Genomic DNA, 21,648 nt, shown 5'->3' with positions numbered 1-21,648 from the left:
AAAAGTAAATGTACTCCTTAAATACAATAGTGCAGACAAAACCAAAAAACTGACCGTAAGAGCAGTACTGTCTTTAACTTTAAATGTTGCTGCCAGCAGTCTCTTTGATCCTTGCTGACTGGAACCTACTATCAATTGCAGGACAAGGAGTGGTGATGGAGCGTTCTCCCTACAGTGACTTTGTGTTTCTGGATGCAATGTTTAAACAAGGCTATATCCACAAACGATGTAAGTTACTTGCATGCAAAAGGAAGTTATTTTGCCATCATCTGTCAGATGTGTGGTAGTTTAGTTTTTAAAAAAGGAACAAAAAAAAAGCCTGCTTGGAAGATGGACTCCTGTAAACATTCAGAGTTTTTTGTAAGGTGCTTAGCACCTTGCTGTTCCATGCATCAAGGACCAACCTCAAGCCATGAGACTTCCCAGTTTTTCTTCAAGACTTTGGTTCTGCTTATATGTTAAAGAATATGTATTCTGTTTAATACTTGTATCCTGTCAGCCAGAGACTCCTGTATTTCCCTGGAAATGTGGGTGAGCATGCTGAAGGTGACCAGATGTTCTTCAGGCAGATCTTGATCTTGTAGCATTAGGTAGGAGGTAAATAATGGGTCAACAGGCTTTGGCCTACTTGCCTTAAAAGGCCAGCTCTTTTGCATCTCAGAGCACAAATATTGCTCTTGTCTTCAGGAACAAAGATCCAGGAAGCTACAGGCCAGTCAACCTTAGCTTGAGCTGTAGGAAGATCAATGGAGCAAATCTTCCTGGAAGCCATTTCCAAATATAGGAAGATGTGAAGGTGATTGATAATAGTCATCATAGTCTTATGAAAAGGAGTTTGTGCTTAAACAGTGGATAGTCAGCTCCTCATAGAAAGCTAGCTCCATGGATGAGTGGAGAGCAGTGGATATTGTTTATCTTAAGCAAGGCTTTCAGTGCTGTCTTTCATAACCTCCTTATTGACAAACCAATGAAGTATGGATTAGATATGTGGGCAGTGGATTGAAAAGTGGCTGAACTAACTGCTGGGCTCAGAGGGTTGTGATCAGCAGTGCAGAATCCACTTGGAGGTCAGTAACTAGTGCTGTATCCCAGGGGAGGCTACTGGGGCCAAACCAGATTTAAACAGGGTTTAAAACATGGACAGGACAGAGTGCAGCCTCAGCAGATTTGCAGATGATGCAAAATTGGAGGGGAATGGTTGACACATCATGTTTTTGGTGCTCTTCAGGGGAACCTGGACAGGCTGGAGACATAGTTGGATGGTTACTTTGTGAAGTTTCACAAAAGGGAATGCAAAGTCTTGCACCTGGGAAGGAATAACTGCAGGCACTGATGTATGCTGGAAGCCAACTGACTAGAAAGTAGTTTTGTAGAGGAGGACCCAGGGTTCCTGATGGACACCAAGTTGGATGGGAGCCAGCAATGTGCCCTTGTAGCAAAGGATGCCACCAGCATCCTGGGTGCTGCATAAAAAGTGCTGTCAACAGGTCAAGGGAGGTGATCACCAAATCTAGAGTATTGTGCCCAATTCTGGGGTACCAGTTGAACGTGGGAACTTACTGGAGCGAGTCTAGCAAAAGGCCGCGAAGGCAACTAAGAAACTAGAGCATCCAGTGTATGAGGAGAGGCTAAGAGAGCTGGGATTTTCTTGGCCTGGAGACGAGAAGGCTCAGGGGGATGTGTATAAATACCTGATAGTATTTATGTGTTTAATATGTATTTATGATGGAACCAGTCTTGACAAAAAGCAGATTAAAATACAAGAAGTTCTGGGTTCTGTTTGACGTTCTGGGTTCTGTTTGACATTAAACATTTTCTTCTGTAGAAGTAGCTAAACCCTGGAGCAGATTGCCTGGGGAGGCTGTGGGATCTCTATCCTGGAGGTATTGAGAACACTGGGGACCCTGCTCTGAGCAGAGTGGTTGAACCAGCTGATCTGTAGATGTTCCTTCCAACCTCAATGATTCTGTGGCTCAGAGTTATGGGCACTGAGCTCCTGAGCAGTGCAGTGCCTTGTGGGCAGGATCATGGAGTCTCCATCACTCGGCTAGAAATGGAGCGGTTATGTGATGTACGTAGGAGACCAGCCACAGCCAAAACATGCGAACTTATAGCTGGGCAAATACTTGACAGTCTAGAGAAAACAGCTGTAAAGCCCAGTCATCAGCTGACCCCTTAGTAAATTGCTATTGAAATTCTTGTTTCTGCCTGTTCTTAGCAAATCTGGCATTTTGGCTACTCCTCAGGTGAAGGCAATTGTTTCCCTGACTGCCTTGTGTTTCTGCTGTCTTGTTTGATTTGGCTTAAATTTAGGAGGTGTGTATTTGTTTTTTAACACCTGCTGGGAGTTGCAACTTCTTGCTGAATGAGTTTGAGAGCTGGTTATAATGAACTGTGTCTTACTGCTCTGTGTTGGTGGTGCAAACAAAGCCCAGCAACCCACAATTTATACTTAATATAAAATCCCAAGTACAAATAATGGATTGTACTGAAATCCTTAAACAGCAAACCTCTTGATTAGAGGTACTGCTGACTGTTGCTTACCGTGCGCCAAACACAGTAGGCTTTACATTTTTCCCAAACTGTTTGAATTTGAAAGCCTGGCACTAATATTTCTAAGTCGGTGAGTCATATTGAGGAAAGCTTGCTCTTGAGCTAGTTTAAATGGAGCCTGTGCTATTCATGTCACTACGGTGTTGAATAGCTGCTTCCCCTGAACATATGTGGTTTCCCAGTCACCAACTATCACCCCAAAAATGCCATTGGTCATTGATGTGGTAGAACCACCAAATTGCACAGAGGTGATAACTCTTCTCAGACACATTTCTTTGTATGGGAAGGTGAGGTCCTCCAGTCCTGTCTTCTGAAGTGGAGTCTGGTTGTGTTTTTGGAGAGTAGGTCTGCTGTTGCTCACATAGAGCACAGAGCTACTGAGCAACAGCAGTGCATGGTGAGAAGGGGCTCTGGGTTGGTGACCTCTTAAAATACTTGCTTCACCCCAGCATGATTTTGTGTATGTATCAGAGGACAAGGCAAATGCCTTCCTGATCTTTGCATTCCCCCGCCATGGTGGGAACTAAGAGTACTTCTTGCAAAATATTCTTGAAGTATGTGACTTTTTTTCTGTTATCACTATTGTCTTAGCATGGGGCTGTTTGTTTTGTGTATGAGGCTGTGGCAGAAGGCAGCCCCACACAGTGGTTACCTCAGGTGACTGAAGTGTTGTAGTCTCTCCCGGATGTTTAGAGAGACTGCCTCTAAAAGATGGAGGAAAACCTAGGTTTGTCTAAACTTAAGTCAGAAAATAAATTTCCCCTTTGATGTAACTGATATGTTAGGTTCTTGTATCTCAGTGCTGGTAGCTTCTTAGTTTAATTGTTTTGCTTTCTGTGTCTGGAAGATTGTTTGTCCTAAAAACTTCCTGAATCTATTTGAGGAAAAGCCTGCCCTAAACTTGCTATATGAGCCAAGGAGACTACAAATACAAAGGTGGGGAATGTGATTTATTTGCAAATAGAGTGTGTTTAGGAAATGCAGGGAAAAACACTCAAGATGGTTGTAGATTCATTACCCCACAGGTTATAATTTTAATGCTGTTCCTATTGCACTTGTCCTCATTTGGAACACGTATATGTGTTCAGCTGGGTTGCCTTTAGCTCTCCAGCGGGTTTGGGTTTGTTTTCACACAGGTGTTGATCACTACAAGGAGATCAAAGAGATCAGCATTTCTGAATTCCTGCCGCCTCACTTGGTCATTTATATAGATGTACCTGTCCCAGAGGTGCAGAAGAGGATTCAAGAGAAAGGCGAGGTAATGTTGTCTCTTGCCACTATTACTGCCTGTTAATGTCTGCTGTAGTCATGCCCTTATGTGTGAGTCCTCTGGGGTTTGCTGCAGAATTCTGCTTCTGAAAAGCTTCTTGTCCTCTGAGGTGTAACAGTTGTGTGTTGATGGTGACTGTGTGGGTATTCTGGTATGCTTGCTCTAAAAAAAGCAAAAAAAAAAAAAAATCAACTTTGCATCAATATGCTGTCATTTCTGTAATGAGAAGCTCTGTAAAAATCATCCACCCTTAAAAACCAGCTTTTATAGGTGCCATTTCAGGAGTAGTGTCCAGGTAATATGCTTCTTGCAGCATGCTCTAAGATTATCTGTGCTTCCAGAGTGCCAGAAGCCCCAAATGGCTGTTCCTTTCTCCAGCTTCCCCAAGTGACTGCTGTTTCAGACCTGTGTTGATGTTTATGTGTGGGTCACTTGTGAACAGCAAGTTCAGTTAACTTTCTGGAATTAAGAAAATTACTGCTTGGCGCTTTTGTGTTAACACAGCGAAACCACCAATTTGAAACTTAAAACTAATTTTGTATAGGTATTCCATGAGATAGATTAGTCAGAAAGCACCCTGGATTTTCTAATACAAAGTTGCTAAGAAATACAGTCGCTTGTTGTCACTAATGCAACTTCAATCTAGTCTGAGGTCATGATATGTGACTCTTACCTCTTGTTGATCTTTGACAGTTGTGGGACATTCTCACTTTTGCTCTCAAAACTGTTTGAGGCTGACAGTTTCTCTCCAAAATGTCTTTTTTTAAGCCATGGTATTGGATGGAGACTACTGTTAAAAAGGAGAAAAAAAAGTAACTTACTACTGTAGCATTGTCTTCAAATTACCTCTCGTTATAGCAAGATACTGGATTACTGGGTTATTGAAATAGTCTTGGATCATCAGAAAAGCTGTAGAGTGTTTTTGTATAATGACTAATCTAAATAAGGGGGTTTTTTGGGTTTTTTCTTCCCCCTCCTGTGATATTTAGACATGTGCTTACTCAGATGTGTTATGAGGATTAAATGATGTTTACCTTGTACAAAGGCCAAGGGAAATTGTAGTCAAGTGAAGTATTTAACTATGGAAAGCCTGATGAATTCAAAGAAAACTTTGATTTATTACTAAAAAATTCTCAGATCTCTTAAAAGCTTGGCAATGCCTGCTTCTTTCGAAGCATGTGTGTGTATGTTAGTGTGCTAGGGTGACCTAGTAGCATTTGGTTTTGCAGTTTCCTGCCCATTTAAGAGGGAGGCTGACGATTGCCCAAGGGAAGTGACTTCAAAGCTGTAAATGGAAGGCTGCCCTTGCTGCTTCTTGATCTGTGTGGCCTGAGTAGCTTAGTCTGCTGGTCAAGTGACTCTTCCCCTTCTGCCCTCCAGCAGTTTAGGCCATGACCAAATGTGCCTCTGTGCTTTAATGAACAAGATAGTCTTGTATAGGAAAACCATAGCTTTTTTGTTTTAGCAACTTCAGTGACAGAATTAGAACCTTCTTAATGTATCGTGGGAACCTGTGAGTTCTTTGCCCTTGTGAGCATAAAGGTCGGTGGCATTTTTGAGACCTTCCGGCACAAGTTGGTGGTGTAACTTGTAACTTCCTTGGGGCAGTGGCGCTGCTGAACAGCAGTGCTTGTTTGGGGATGGTATTTTGGGGAATTCTGCCTTCTTGGTGGATGGAATGTTTGATTTTGGTATTCAGCATGCTGTAGTTGCAGGGCACTGGAAAAGAAAAGCCCTCCAGTGGGCTCAACAGACAGACTCGTATCCTTCTGACATAATGGGCATCTTGGATGAATATTTCAAGCAGGAAATGTAATTTAATTTTAGGATTGAACTGAAGGAACATATGGTAGATTAGAGAAATTCCTGGCGTTTTGCAAATGTGACATTAAAGTACACCATGGGGAAGATGAACTGTTTAGCAGCAGGTATGATAGCCATGAAATTTCAAAGAAAGATTTTGGAGTCGGTGGTTGGAGTGGATGTCCGTGCACTTGGTGAAACTGTGGAAATGGATGCATGTTGGTGCCCTTGTTGAAAAGGCAGACTCAGACAATCTTCTTCTATTTTCTGGATGATTATATACAAACTTCCTTGAATGTGCAGGTAGCTAGGATTGATCAGTCCTTGGAAAGCTAATCTTTTTGAGGCTCTTGATGTATGGTTCTCTTAGCTTAGGCAAACTCAGGGACAATGATGTGATTCCTGTAACAAACAGCAATAAATTGGAGGAAAGTTGGTTGGTTTTTTTTTCCTTATATTCTTCTGTTGAACCTGCCTTTCCCTTTCTAGATTCACTAGTGTGTCAGAAGAATCTTACTCGTAAGGCTAATCTTTAAAACCATGGACATAATAGTACAGGGCAAAGCAGTGATTAATGCAGACTGACTAGTTTGTTAGGGTACTCCAGATATTTAATGCCGCGTAAGAAATTATCAATTTGAATTATCACTCCAAATGTCTTAATTCTTGAAACTTTCATTTATGTGTATATGGTTCACTTGGATGTTTGACTGCTAATACAAGAGTGAGTTCTTGGTGGATGGTGTAGCAGTGCCTTTTGCTTATGCTGGAATCTGTGCTGGTGGGAAAAGAAAGCAAACTCAATTCACAACATGTTTTCTGTTTCTTTTTAGCCATATGAGAAAAAGGTGTCTCTTTCGTATCTCCAGAACATTGAGGATGCTTACAAGAAAACCTTCTTACCAGAGATCAGGTTAGCAAACCAAAATGTTTTGTCTGTTAAGCTTTTGAGTAAAAATGTGCGCAAATCCTAAAATCTCAGCCAGTAGAAGCAAATAAAATCATGTCATAAAAAATCCTTATGCTGTGTGGTACAACATTATGTCCTAATGATGGGGTATTGCATCCATGGCATACAACTATGTGTTCTTGTGTGCAGTTACCTCTGGCATCTGAGAAGCCTGATGCTGGTGTTACAATGCTGGAAGATTAAAAATGAAGTCTTTTTTTGGTGTGAGCTTTGTAAAACAATGTTTTTTGACTCAGATTGGGAGTGGGTAAAGTGTTGTATGATAGTAAGTTCATTGTATTTCATTAATTGACCTACCTAATACATTGCAAAGTTAACAATCCCTGATCTACAGTGTGGTTTTTTCATCCTACAGTCTTGGGGCATTGCAGCTTTGCTGTCATGGAATCAGATACAGGGAAGCATAAACCTCTTCATAGTTAAAGAGCACCTCAAGAGCAAAGCCAGGAATCTGGTGTTTCCTCTGCGAAAACTGTCTCTCACTTCAGTCTCACGCTTCAGAGAGTGCTCGTTATGTGGTTGGTGTTGGCCCCTTTGCTTTTCTTCCTGTTAACTTGCAACAGTGGTTGGAACGCTTTCTTGGGAGTCTAGAATGCCATAGCTATAGCTGTGTGTTTGTTTTCATGACCTGAGGAGAGTGTGATGCAATATAAGCTTTTTTTGAGGCCTTTTTGGACAGTTGAGGGTGTTTTGCTCCTAAAACCATGTTTCAGTTGTCATAGCTTTGGCTAGTTTCTCAGTAGTGATACAGAATGAGAGGAGAAAGTGGCTTTTGGGTGTAGGCTTGTTATTCCCTTTTCTAGTTCTGTTTCTCCACCTCATTAGGTATACATCTGACAGCCTGACACATTTGCAAAAGCATTTGATGGAGTTGTTGGTGATAGTAAATAAAGACTGCACTGCTACCTGCTCTGAGAGACTAAAGGTGCTCTTCTCTGGCGTCTCCTGGCGTTCTCTAGCTGAGAATCAAGAATGTGTGCACTGTAAACTTGAGATGAGACTATTATAGTTTGCCAGCTATCCCAATTCTTATACAAGAGCTCTATCAAAAAAATCAAGTTGTCCTAAAAATCTAAAAGTACATGAATATAAGCAGTCTTGGTCTCATACAAATAGCTTTCTGCAAGGGAAACTCTTAAAGGTCACAGAGCCAGGCCTACTTTACATTGAAACGATTTCTAATCATGCAAGGTTCAGTGCTGAGCGTGAAGCTGGTTATTGAGTTACATTTAAGTCAAAATAGATCTTCGGGTATATTGTTGCCTGCTTGTTTCCCTTTGCTTTCTTGCTCCATCTCCTAGGGAAAATCAGTGTAATTGTGCTGTCAGGAATTGAACTGAGTAACTTCATATTGAGCTTGTCATTCATACAGGGCAGAAGTTGTTGGTGCGATGTATGGTCAGCTGCCGCCCAGTGCGTCCCCCGCAGGTTAGCGGCCAGCACACAGCTCTCAGAAGGGAATGATGGAGGCTAAGGATGGAGACAGAGAGTGGGAAGCCTTGGGACTGTCATCCCCCTCAGGGCAGAACTGTTTTGAATTTACTGCTGCTGCTTTGGATCAAATCGAGCCCCAGAAATATACGGTGGTGTTTAGTGAGGCTAAATCCTAGACCTGGTCCTGCTGTGATTTCAACTCTTTCCCCTCAGTCTGTACATGGTCAGTACACTTGTTAAGCAAGCACCCTCCAGTTGGCATCCTCATCAGCGGATGGGCTTACAGCAGCTTGTCAGATCAATCTTTGTGCTCAGGTCTGAAGAAGGATGTCTCTGTCCCCTTGATATGGGGGAGTTGTGAATGTGTGAACTTCAGCTTTGTGCATCTCTGGACCTTACTGATGGCTTGTATATCAGATAAATACACAGAAGCTTCAGCTGTCTTTAACTGTTTGTTTGCTGACTTGTGGGGTGATACAGTGAACTATATTGATGCGTGGCTGTGAGTCTCTCAGCAGGCTAAGTAGTATTGGATTTCCTCACTCTTGAGGATGACCAAAATCTGGTTCAAACAGGCTAAAAAGAGTTAATATAGACTGTTGAACAAACTCCTACATACTTTCCATGTTCAAGCTTATGTTTGCTTGTTCTCTTGCTTTTCTTGAAATGCAGCAGGAAAATAGTCTAGTTTGTTCCTTGCAAAATTCCTGTTATCTTGTTCCATTTAACTGGAGAAATTGATGCTGCTTGAAGTGGTGTGTTTTGTAGCAGATATTTGACTATCTTAAAATCGGTGCTTCCTTTCTAGTCTGTGTTTATGAATGCCTTTTCATGTTTCTGTTGATAGTGATTTGTGATCCCGATGCTGTGGCCAGTACTACCCCATGATTTTGAGCAGACAGCTTTTGTTTTTAATTTGACTTTTTTCTTTCTTTTCCTGGACCAAAGCCCTAAGATTGCTAATGTTCTCTTTCATATCCAATACTGAGCAGCACTGAGCAGCTGTTTTCTCTTAATGAAAGCCCTAAAAATCTGCAGAGTATCAAGTGATTTGATCTACATTTTTAATGCAATTGCCAGTATAAGATTCTGCCTTGGATTACCAACAGTTGATATTGAAGACGTGAGTATGCATGCTACACTGTCACAGCAGCTCCCTTTGAAAGGAGGCCATTTATTTTCTTTCTGTGACTGAAGAGTTGCGTGAGGCTTTCTGCTTTCTTCTCAAGTTGAGAATGAACTCTTTAAGTAGTTCCTCTACTAGGAGCACCAGTTGAATGGCTGACTGTAAGAGCTTGGGGGGTTGTAGGAATAAAAGGCATTTTAACATTTAACATTTTAAAACATTTTTTTTTTTTTACCAGAGCCATTTTGACTGACCAGTGTTAATGCAGACCAGGAACTTGTTTGGGCTGCTGCAGGTTTAAGTTCTTTTGATAATGTGACTTGCTTAGAGCAACAATGTTTAGATTGCCAGCCTTAATCCTGATTAAACTTGGAAGCAGTTGTGCTAAGCAAAAAGTCTGCAGATTCTTCCCAGTGCTTTTTAGGTTTGCTGTTTGATGGACTGTGTTGAGCTTCCAGTTTATTTCCTTGTAAGTTTTTGTTAGCTAAAGGACAGGTCTTCCAGGGCAGCTGGGGCAGGTTTGGGAACAGCTGTTAATACGGCTGCTCAGTAGTGAAACATGTTTGTATAGAACCTCTTATCATGGCAAATGACTTTTCTAGGAAAGCTGCTGTTACAAAGAGGAAAACAATCTTGTAACCAGGGAGCTATTACCTGTTTTAAATGTTTATCTACTTACAGATCCTGCTGCCTGTCTTGTATTGTTTCACTTAGGTTCAGTATTAGTAAGCAGTGATGAATCATGTGTTCTCTTAAAAATTACCCAGAGGTATTAATGTACTTGTTACTAAATTAAAGGTCTACTGAAGTTTTGGGTTAAGATGGTTGAAAATTTCCCTTGGCTTAAAATAGATTGGGCAATTGTAGCTGGGGCAAGTAGAGAAATGCAAACAAATTAATAGGTGGGATTTTTTTAAACTGAAACTATGTAGATACCACAGGCTATTTGCCCTTTAAAAACAATTTTCCACCAGAAAAGAAGCCACTTTCAGGTCTAATAGGAATGCTATTTCAAGAACTCTGTAAACGTTCTAAAAAAATTGTAATGACTCTGGTTCTGTGTTTATGCCTTAACTTCATTTCTGCTTCATTTTGGAGCAGGGGAGAGGATGGGTAGAGCAGTTGTATCAGGGGAATTCAATTATTTTTCTTCTTTGCAGTGAGACCAGTGAAGTTCTGCAGTACATGGCGACTGAGACAGAGGATGTGGAGAGGGTAAGAGTTTGTTGCATACATTGATTTTTTTTTTTAAACTTCCAAGACTGAAATGTAAACAGAACATATCCTCCTAAATAACAAACTTAGTGAACTACTTAATGCATTTAGTGTTTGTTTGCTATGGCAATGATCTGGGCTGGGTCTGTACTAGAATATTTAGGTGACTAAGTGTTGTTTTTGTCAGAGTAGAAATCCCACTCCCCCATCCTTTTTGCAAGATACCTGGCTATCTGAGCAAGCAAAGCCCCCTATAGACCACATGATTATCACTAATTTTTTAGTGTCTTTTGTCTGATGTAACTTCTGCTGGGTGTTTCCAAATCTAGTTTTGTTTTTTCAAGCAAATCCTGTGAGGGAGATGGAAAAAGCATTTCCGAGTTCCTGCTGGGCTGTGCAGTGTTTGGCTGCTCAGTCAGCATCTCTGAAATGGCTGGTGAGATGGGCAAGGCTCTGCATAGCTCAGTTTGGGAACCAATGACATTAACTAAGAGGTAAGTCACCCCCAGCATTCAGCTGAGACTCGTCTGCCAGTGTAAGGTCTGTCTGTTGGCTCTTGCCATTGTGCAGCTTCTAATGATCCAGGTTGGTGCACAGCTTCCTTTGTGATAAAACAGCTGTTGTTTTCTAAAAGCTAGTAATTATTTGGTTATAGCAAAGAGCTGGATAACCAGAGCTGTTATAAGCTTTGTAACCCTGGGTTATTCATCTGTATGAGCTAGTACGTGGTATCTAAACTGCAGTTTTTTCCTCCAGATGTCTTTGCCAGGCACATTAGCCTTGGACCAAGCCAGATAAATTGCCTTCTCATGGCTAGAAATTAGCCATCTCTTATATGACAGGATTAACATGAGATCACTGCTTTTTCCTGCTCAGTTTTGTTATTTTTTGGAGTAGGTGTCATGTATTTCCCTTACTTCTGCAAATGTTCTTGCTCATGGAGGGTAACTAGTGGGATAACAGAAGCCTTTTTCTTTCCCATTGTTAGCTTTTCTCTGTAGCTGCTGTCCCCTGCAGGAAAGAGCAACAAGCTTTTTGTAATTCTGGACAGGTTTGTAGTGGGTCCATTTCAGTTCTAGGGATGAAAGTTACGTGGTGAATCCCTCACAGCTCACTTAAATTCTGTAGTAGCAATAAGGATCTCAGCTGCGCTAAAAATATCTTTACAGATACGTCTTGCTGATTTTAATATTTTCTTCCTCTGTTTCTTGTTTGAAAGCTCTTCTAGAGTCCACTTAATGCTCTCCTCTGTTAGAGGGGAAAGAGAAATATGAGGCTGGTTATATTGCTTTTTGCTTTAGGAAATAGGTCCAGACCTTTGCACAGCAGTATGTGATTAATACCTAAATCAGCTGGGAGGAGAGTTGGCAGGGTGATTACTCTGAGATGGAAAACTTACTGGTTTGGGAAGGAGAGGAGTTTGGGAAAGCTTCCCTAAGTCAGATGCAAAAGGAAAATAACAATTTTTTGCAGTGTACCAGCACCTGTCCATGTACCTGCACTATGTGTCACATTCAGCAGGTAGCAGCCCGCCTTACCACAGAGGTTTGTGCGTAGTTTTGTGAGGGCACTTCCATCTTGCCATGGGACATGTCTTAGAGCCTTTCCTAGCTAAGCCTCCAAGTCAGTGCTTAACTAAAGATCCATAAGCCCAACCTTGGCATTCGCAGTAAGGGAGTTTTCTCACTGCTTACTGCCTTTGGAGTTCTTTGGGGTGGGTGGAACCACTAAGAAAAGCATTATTTGAACACTTCTAAGTGTTGCAGGAGGCAGCCTATTACTGCTGTGCTCACTTGCTGATGAGCTGGGTTTGACTGGAATCAAGTTAATTTTCTTTGCAAGAGCCCATATGGTGCTGTGCTTTAGATCTGACCAAAACAGTGTTGATAATGCACCAGTATCTTGGCTGTTGCTGAGCAGTGCTCGCACAGTGTCACAGCCGTCTCTGCTTCTCACTCTGCTCCCTGTGATTTGGTGTGCAGAGGTTTGGGAGGGGACACAGCTGGGACACCTGACCCAGACTGACCAGAGGCATATTCCACACCACCTAACGTCATGGTTAGCAATAAAATTGGGGGGAGTCTTTTTCCAAACTAACCATTGCTGAGAGCAATCCTGGGAGCAAGACCCTGGAAAATCTGGATCTTTGAGCTTGGTTCCTGCTGTTGGAGTTGGTGATGGATCTGTTTCAGTTGGAGTCTGCAGTAAATTCCTCTCTTGAGCCTGACTTTGGAGGAATGAACTGTGGATTTTAGTTGGCATTCTACATGACAATAGCCTGCACCCAATATCCTCGTGTTCCCATGCAAAATAAGGACTTTCCTGGTCCTAAAAATGTAACCCCCATTAGCTGCATTGCTGTGTGTTTCTAGGCCTCTGAGTTCCCTTTATGATGGTATGGTTGAGTGCTACATTTTGGCTGCATCTGTCCAGAAATTGGGTCGTGGCTGGGTTTCTGGACACTCATGCATTTGATAATAATTTTAACTAGATAATAATTTTTAACCAGTAGACTTGTGAGGCAGTTTGAGTTTATACCCACAGAAAGGGCTGATGGCCTCAGCATGACATCAGATATATAGAAGTTCACTGTGAAATCACACTTCGAGGAAACTGCTTACATTTGCAGTAGTGCAAGATTTCTACTCTTTGAAAATGGGGTGGTTTTGGAAACTGCAAAAAACCAGAGGCTTTTCCCTTTGTTCTGAGATCAACTGTGTTTATGGAGAGAACTACCTGGGACCTTTCCCAGCTGGCAATTCTGACAGTAATCCTTCTGTATCATTTTCAGGAAGGGAAAAAATGACTGAAACCTTCACTGTTTGTCTTAGTCCTGAAATTACTGTCTCCAAATAGCTCTCAAATTTCTGAGGTTTCAGTCTTGTGAGTACCCCTGTGAAAAATTGGGAGTGCAGCCTCATTGTTCTCATGTGCATAAAAAATAAAATATTGCTTTAGTGCTAGCAGGGCAGGGGTGCCCTTGCTTCTGTGGTAAGTATTCCTTGTCAAAGTTCACACACCTGCAGCCACAGTGAATATCCAGCTGTGCAGTGAGAAGCATCCTCTGGGGCAAGAAGGATCAGCATCCCAGGAATAATGTTCTCTGTCATATTTTTAGATTATTTTTTGGGGGGTCAAAAATAATGAAATGGGAAGAAGCTGAGATTAAGAAAAAAACAAGGTCAGGGTGTGGATGAGAATACTGAGCACTTGTAGTTAGTTTTTTTCCAGACAACGTAAAAGGAAGAGTAAGGTTTGAGAACCACGGTGTTTCAAGAAGGTAGCCATGGATGTTTGGTAGAAGAAAGAAGACAAAGTTGGGATGGAGGAGGTGGTTTGCTTGTTTTCTCCCCTTCCTTCTCTGTAAGCATGTCTCAAAGTGGTCAGAATAAAGCGGTTTCCTCCCTAGATATTTTTTGTAGCCAAACCCACTGCTAGAGATCTTATTTTAATCTTTTAAATCGGAGTTTAAAGTCAGTCTAAAGCTCTTACTGCTTGACTGTGGAGTCTACCGAGCTCAGCAGTCTTGTCATCACTGTACATAGGGTCATCAGTACGCACTGATGTAGTTCTTAATTTGGTTGGACAAATCTGGACTAGAGGATGGATTATTATTTTGAAGTTTCCAAGTACATGATGGTATCATATTTTCATTGTTAGATGTTAGCTATAGAGGTTGGTACTCTTTCAACTTCAAAGAATAAAATTGGTGTGTTTCCTTTCTGTTCAGATTCAGTTTACCTTTGGAATGAAATAATTGAAATTTGGAAATAAGGGTTGGCAGGAGAGATTTGGCTTTGGCCTGTAGGGTGTTTGCTTACACAGGTATATCCTGTTGATACGTAGCAAATAATCTGTAGATTGAATGCTAGCTAACAGTTAAACATTGCTATGTGATTTGGGAGCTTAATTTTTGTTATAACCTTATAGTTAATGGCTTTTGATCATAGCAGGCATACACAACTTACAAATGACTTTTCCTGAAGTGTGCGTGTTAAAAAGATCAGCTGCGGTTTCATATTGTAATTAACACTGGTTGTAGTGGCTAAAGAGTAATAAGTGCCAAAATGACCTTTGTTAGGGTGTTTCAGAGTGCTTTTGCATGAGGATAAAACTGGGAATAAAAAGTTAGTTACATGTTGGTTTAAAATGTTTTTTAAAGTCCTGGACATTAAAAAAGAGGTGGGGGTAGAAAGGAGATAACCAAAATTGTTTTTAAGTTAAGTTTTTAATTCCTCTGTGCTTGTGGATAGTGTGTTGTATTTGTGTATCTGTGTTGTTCAGTATCACCAGCTTGCTTAACTGGAGATGATGGTGAAGGTGGGAGGCTGCTGACAGATCAGCTTTGTGCCGCCTCCTTTGCCGGTGCGGAAGAGAAATGCTCCAGAGCTAGCCTGCGTGCTGTGGGCTGAGCTCCTTCCTGCAAGCTGAGGTCTGAACTCCGTAGGGGTATAGCCTGCATTGCTCCTTGTGTCCATCTCTTGCTTAAAGAAACAGCCTGCAAGGAAGGAGTTTGCGGAGAAGTCAGCTGACAGAGCAGCCTTTTGGGGTTTGGTGGTTTTGTCCCCGTAAATGATACGAATAAGAACAGTGTCACCCTCTGCCCGCTGCCCCCCCCAGCTCTTCCAGCAATAGCACTCACCAGATCACTGTGAAACGAGCTTAGAAATTGTGAGCTGTTTGTATTGGCTTAGTTGCAAAGATTACGGAAAGGGGTCTCATTATTGAAGTTTTTTTCTAAATCCTGCCGTGCTCTGCAGTGTATTAAGACCTGATCTCTCTTGGACCTTATTACAAGTTGTGCTGCGATCAGGTTCAAATAATTCATTTGCTATAATTCCCAGGGGGTGCCAGGGCATTCCTTATAAATTAAGAAGCTGTTCTTCTAGCCTGGTTGGGAGGCTGATACCATTGTTAATGAGCTGCTGGGACAGGTATCTTCTGATTTTCTTTTTCCCCGCAACATATTCTGAGCCCTGTTGTAGCAACTCTATTATTAGTCCTGTCATCAGCCATAGTGGTGAGTTTCCAAAGCTTTGCTGTAGAGTAGAGAAATAATTGCTTTTGCATAGCTAATGGGAACTATGGTAGAGGTTTGGCTTTTAAATTAAGTAATTAAAATAACTAATGGATATTTGAACTAACTTACCATACGCTTTTCTTCCTCTTTACATTATTGAATGCTTATCTTGGGGACTTACATTACAGCAGTTTGGTGGGAAGCAGCAGTTTCTAAATGCAATTGTGAAAACTCTTTTAAATGTCTGTGGTGCAGTTTTCTGTAGTGGTTTTTGAAGACTGAAACATTTTTCCATCAACAGGTGGATTTATTGTCAGCTTTTTTTCTTTGTGTGAAAAGGAGGTTTCTTATGCTCTCAGCTACAGTATCTGGCTTGCCCACTTTGCCTCTTTAAGACATCAAAAATGGTTAAAAAGCATCTAAATTTGCTCAAAGTTTTAAATATGCTTTGATGTCATGTCAACCATGTTTTTTTAAGTCTATCAGCAAAATTAGTCTTTAAGAAATATAAATGCCTTAGGGAAAATGATCGTGCGGTCATCTCTAAGCCATTATTTCTTACCATAAAAACATAGTACTGGTAATAGAGTAGACTTTTATAGTCAAAACTACTTTGTAATAGCACTTTGTTATTGCCTTTTAAGTGGTAATAGATGGGATTTAGTGTTTGCTGTGATTGCAGGGAATAATTATAGTGGATTTAATGTACAGTAAAGAACAGAAGCATTTTTAATTTATTATTCTGTCACTCCATTACTGGCATCTGCTTACTTGTTGTCAATGGATCAACAATGTGTCATCAGGATTTCGGTCCTGACCTCATAGCTTTATCTTCTGGAAAAGGCCTCTGAAAAGTGATGTTTGGAGCTGTAACAATCCACTCCTTTCCAAGCTGCTTCAAGGTACTCTCTCTACCTCATCATGTACCTTAAGTGCATCTTCCTGACACTAGTTTGGGTTTCTTTTAGATCTAGTCAGTCGTGAGAGCCTCAGGCTTGTGTTAAGCAATTACCCAGTGGTCCAGCAAAGATTTATTTTCTGGTGGAGAAAACACCAGGCTGTAAATGAAGCTCAAATATGGGATTTGTAAATTTGTGGATGCTGAAGAAATGATTTGCTGAGCTGGTGTTACTTGTTTGAATGGTCTGGGTGCTGAGCTGTGAGTTTTACCTTTCCTTTCTGCTTGGGGCATGTGCATGCATGGGTAGGTCCTGATGACCGAAGAAATCATGAGCCTTCGGACTTCCATCAGTATAGCTACTTCATCTGTGTTTGAGTTTTTCCAGCCTGAAATGTGCCTCAGTTTCTGTGATGCGAACCACACATAGCAACACCACGAGGCAATTGCCACAACTGCTCCTCAACCCGTCTCAGTTAGTATGCTACCGAGCCTTTTTGGAAAAAAAACAAAACAAAACCAAAACAAAAATCAAATGGGCTACCTATGTAGCATGATGGTTTTTGTTTGCAACAGAAGGGAGTCAAATTTAGACATAATTGTATTTCCTCCTCATTCTACCTTAGAAGTTGGGTTGTACTTTGTTTCCTTTCAGCCCCAATGGCAGGTTGAAGAATCTGGTAAGATTTTGGAAATAAGGCAGCTCTCAGCTGATTTATTCCCCATTATCCTCTGTTTACCAAGGCTGAAAGCACCAAGAACTTTAGAGCTGGCCCCGTGTGTCTGCCCAGTGCTTGTGGCAGGGCCACAGCCTCCAGAAATATGACTGGGAGATGATGTGTTAGGTCTAAACATTTGCATGGTTAATACAGCTTTATCAGTGAAGCCTTTTTGCTGGGTGACTTGTTTAATAATATATTTTGATTATTTAATTGATTTTTGGGGGCATGTTCATTGATCTTTTTGGATGTTCTGATCCCCTCTTAGTGTGATTTTTTTTTTTTTTTTTTTTTTTTAAATCTTGTGATTCCAGGTAGTTGAAGACATCGAGTACCTGAAGTTTGACAAGGGGCCATGGCTGGAGCAGGATGATGTTTCTTTCCATCATTTGAGGCTTTAGTAAGTATGTCTTCCAGTAACTGAATGCTACTTAGCATCAGATCTCAGGGAAAATGGTTAAAGCCTTGAGTTTTTAAAGGTATGTTTATATTTGCCATCTGACTTGTTTTTTTTGTCAGAAGTCAGCAGTCATTGCAGGCTTTTGTAATATTGGTGCTTGGCACTGTAATATGGTGTGGCATTTTGCTGCTGCTAATTGGTTAGACAAGAGACTGTAGACAAATAGATTCTGTTCCATTAATGAAGCACAAGAACTCTCCAGGCATTTCCTAAGTGCTGTGACCTGTGGACCTTAGGTATTTTTGTGAGCACTTCTGTTCCTGGGTGATCACAGGAAAGCATTTCATTTTAAAGCAGAGCATTTATGCAGTTGGCGTGGTGGTTTCTTTGCTGCCCTGGCAGCATTGACATCCTTCAACAAAGCTTGTTGACAGAGCAACCTTGTAGCATGTTTTATATGTGGTGCTGTTTAGATTGGCTGTGTTTAGAGGTTTTTTTCCTAAAACTAGACTGACTTCTTATGCTGTCTGCTTTTAAATATCTTTCCATCAGTCAAGCAGCTGGCTGAACAGAGTGTAGGGGGGGAGAGGAATCAAGCAAACTTGGGTGACTGCTCAGTAAGTCCCTTTTTCCTCCTTTCCCCTGACTTTAAGTAAATAATCCTAAATAGAAGCTTTAGTCCTAATTCACAAATGAAGTATTGCAGTTCTGTTGTTCATTCTCCATAATAACAAGGGGGATTGTAAAGTTTAAGGGTGGGGTTTTTTTTGTTCAAGATCCTTGTCTGTTTAGCTGGATGTGAAGAGATCAAACTCAGATAGTACAAGTGCCTTGCTGGAATAGAATCAAATTTGATTATAATAATTCTTTGCAAATACTCCATGATTATCTGTCCTCCAGTTCAGCTGTGGTGTGCTACTGGTGGGGCTGCATATGTCCCCACAGCAATGCTGAAAAGAGAGGTAGCCCTCCAAACTCCATTGATGTGTATGTAAAGAAGTGAGATCAGACCTCCACTTTTATCCGTGTGTTACAGATGAAGCATCAGGAGTGCTACTCTGATGTCATGTGGACAAACAAAATGTTCTCTGGATAACCCTGTATACACAATATATCTACACTTGTAATGCTATTAATAGAGAGAAGCCTGTACTGAAGGGAGATAGGCTTCCCATTTTGCTAGAACTTCATCTTTAGACTGCATGTACAGGTAGCAAGTGCAGTATAGTTACTACAATTTTAAAAACATTAAGAATTATATTCTTTTCACATTAATTTCTGGTTATCTCACTGGTTAATAGAAACAGGGATTTTTTTTAAGTTCAATATTTGTGCCTGAATTTCTCCAATTTCATTGGAATAGTAAGTTAAGCTTCTTTGCAGGCTTCTGATATTCTTTGCCTTTTACCTTTCTGTGCTGTTACTTCAAATGCCTCCTGCTAAAATCAGAGATAATGTTCCTTTTCTATGGCCCTTCTGTCAAGGGGTGAAGATAGATTGCAGAAGAGCAGTGTTGGGTGGGAGAAACAAGTCCTTATTTGGATGCTCTTTAAATATGTAAGATGTTGCTTGGTGGGCTGCCTGTTCCATATGCTGGCAGATGCTGCCCTCTCCTGGACGTTTCGGGAAGGCTGCAGCAGGTATTTATCTGTATTTCCATCTGCAATTGCCTTCACTGACCTCCCTGCATTTTGCACAGCCCACTCATCCTGACTCGGGCTGTTTCAGACCCGATGCTGTCGGGGGGCAGCACGCTCTGACTGGGTGCTGCAGCGGCAGGCAGGGTGTTGCGGTCGTAATCCTGCTCTGATGCTGCCTTGGCTCTTGGCAGTTTCACCTCTTCCACCTTCAGCTTGTACCAGCACGTCTCAGGGAAGGGGATCGATGGGCAGGGCTGAGGATAACTTTTTCATTGCATGTATGTAGGGTCTAATGCACAGAAACCCCAGCAGGGCCTCTGACTACTTTGGTAATGCAAATAAGTAAGCTAATCAAACCAGTGAGCCGCACCCATGTAAAATCAGTTGCATAATGATACCTTTTATCTCCCTGCCTTGCCCTTGAGTACTCTCTCCCTTGCCCTAATAGAGCGGTGTGGTTGTGGGGCTGAGGCATATCTTGGTAAAAGGTTAAAAATGTATATATTTGCCTATGTTAGCTGGAGGGATCTCCCAGAGGATGCTCTTCACATCTATCTTTATTGCTGAATCCAACAGAAACCATTCTGCTGGCTTTTTGAAATGTCTCAAGGAGTTCCTCTGTTGCCACTGCACACTGTCTCAAGCATGTTTTTATCTGTGCCCTTCCCGGTGAGATTGTGTCTGTCTATATGCATTACAAAATAAATCATGTTTTGGAATGAAGAGCTGTAGTTTGTGTAATGTTGCCTGTGTTACTTTACCAGCTGGTGGGGGGAGCTTACTGCATTTGACTTGTTTCATCAGACAAGTCCACAGCTAAATCTGTTGCATTCCTGCAGCTCCTTCAGAATTTGCTAGAGAACATATTTTGTATGGACAAATCTTCAGCTTTTCTCAGCCACCACTAATTTAATTTTAAAAAAGATAGGAATTGGGATTTGTTTTATCTTGATGAAAAGGGGATCTATTTTCATTTTGAAACAATCTAGCCATGAAGTAGTTTGCCACTCATCTGTTCCGTTTTGTTCATTAATAACTATCAGTGTGCCACAAACACTGTGTAGTAAATCCTTCAGTATTGTATTTGGCAGGACATCAGACATACATTTTGAGGTTGTTACTGAAGGACCTTGTATATGCAGTAACTAGCGATTTCTAAGTTCTCTTAACATTGGTTTAGCTGCTTGGAACTATTGCTGACCCCAGAGTTTGGCTCCCATTTCCTTTCTGTATGTTTTGCTCTGGTGAAATAAATGTTGCAACAAGGAAGCACGGGAGTGAATGAGGGAGAGAAACCCTTCAGCTCTGTTTCGTGGTGTAATCAAGCATGCTTAGCAAAGGGGAGAAGTGTCTGTGTTTGAGTGTCTGTCTTGTCTGATTTCAAATAGCAGGACTAGAAGTGCTTGCAAGAGGTGTATTGGACTTGTTTTTGAAACTTTTTGTCATAGAGACTCCAAAATCTCATAAACCATTCATTGTAAAACTTCTGGCACTATTAAAAACTGCTTCCTTTGGCACCTAACTTCTCTCTTGCTTCAATTGAAAAGGTTCTTTTTAATTTCCTATTTGCAGTGGCTGGTCATAGATTTGACAGCTGTCGTTGCACCTTCTCTTGCAGAACTGCTTTTCTTGGAAAGCTCTTTTTTTCCTTGGCAGTCATTGTGAGAGTTTATTGTTCATCAAGGGAGTGGCTGTGGTTCATCTCAGGCATGGTATACCTGTTGTGCCTAACCAAACGGTGGAGTCTTGAGTCCCTTTGGCAGAAGGTCTGTATGCCATTGCCCTGCCTTTGATAAATTCTGGAGAAAATGGGCAAGGAAGAAGTAACAGGCAAGGAGAGACACAAGGGGGACATACAGCCCATGACTGTCCTATGTGCCTGCTGAATGGGTGCAGGAGCGGAGGAGGTCAGTACGGTAAGAGTTGAATGCAGGAACCACCTCTCCCACCCAGCTCTATGTGCCTGTGGCATGAGTCAGGAGCATTTCTCCTTTCCCCTGCTCGTACAAGCATGGGCAAAATCGTGAGCATATCACATGCTCACTCGCGCGTGTCGTACCCTACCTGCAGGAGGCAGGGAAGCTGACCGCAGCAGGGGTTGAGGAGCCCTGACCAAGGTAATAAGGGTGTGAATAGCAGAGGAATTGAATGCCACCCACTTGTTCAGATTCAAACCTGAAACACAATAACCAATGGGTGAGAAGCTGGTTTCAAGGTCTGTGAGAAAATAATCTGTTTTCCAGTGGGATCCACCTGCTATTTCTCAAGTTACTTGTGTGTATAAGCATAGAATTTAACTTGGGATGCTTTTGTGTTGCTGGCTCCAAGCCTCTTAGGCCAGTGAATGCTTTTAGGTAGGAAGTGTGGTTTTCTAATACTGTGTATCGACACTTCAATTTTTGTGATTATGCCAGCATCAGTTGTTGAGAAATCATGGGTCAGGCTATACAAACTGGGGCTTTTTTGTTTGGTTGACTGGTTCATTTTTTGCCAAGCAGTCTACTTCCTCTACCCTACCTTGCACCTTTAGCAAATAAGTTTGTAAGACTTTCTGATGTTCATTGTGGCAGGCAATCTTGGGATTTTGTTTTATACAGAGA

At 41.5% G+C, this 21,648-nt stretch overlaps 1 protein-coding gene across 1 annotated transcript in view; it reads left to right on the top strand.

Moving 5' to 3' along the window:
• The window catches only part of NDUFA10 (NADH:ubiquinone oxidoreductase subunit A10), a gene marked incomplete at its 5' end in the record, with an annotated part of 41,639 nt that overhangs the window by 2,758 nt on the left and 17,233 nt on the right, over positions 1-21,648 (top strand). The window contains 5 exons of the mRNA XM_082001824.1: positions 142-228; positions 3,690-3,811; positions 6,460-6,539; positions 10,317-10,371; positions 17,323-17,408. Coding sequence (XP_081857950.1) covers positions 142-228; positions 3,690-3,811; positions 6,460-6,539; positions 10,317-10,371; positions 17,323-17,408 — 430 coding nt within the window. The remainder of the gene's footprint in view (positions 1-141; positions 229-3,689; positions 3,812-6,459; positions 6,540-10,316; positions 10,372-17,322; positions 17,409-21,648) is intronic.

Source organism: Phaethon aethereus, assembly GCF_964289735.1.
Source record: "Phaethon aethereus genome assembly, chromosome: 6".
Taxonomy (NCBI): Eukaryota; Metazoa; Chordata; class Aves; order Phaethontiformes; family Phaethontidae; genus Phaethon; species Phaethon aethereus.
This window is presented reverse-complemented; position numbering and strand designations above follow the sequence as displayed.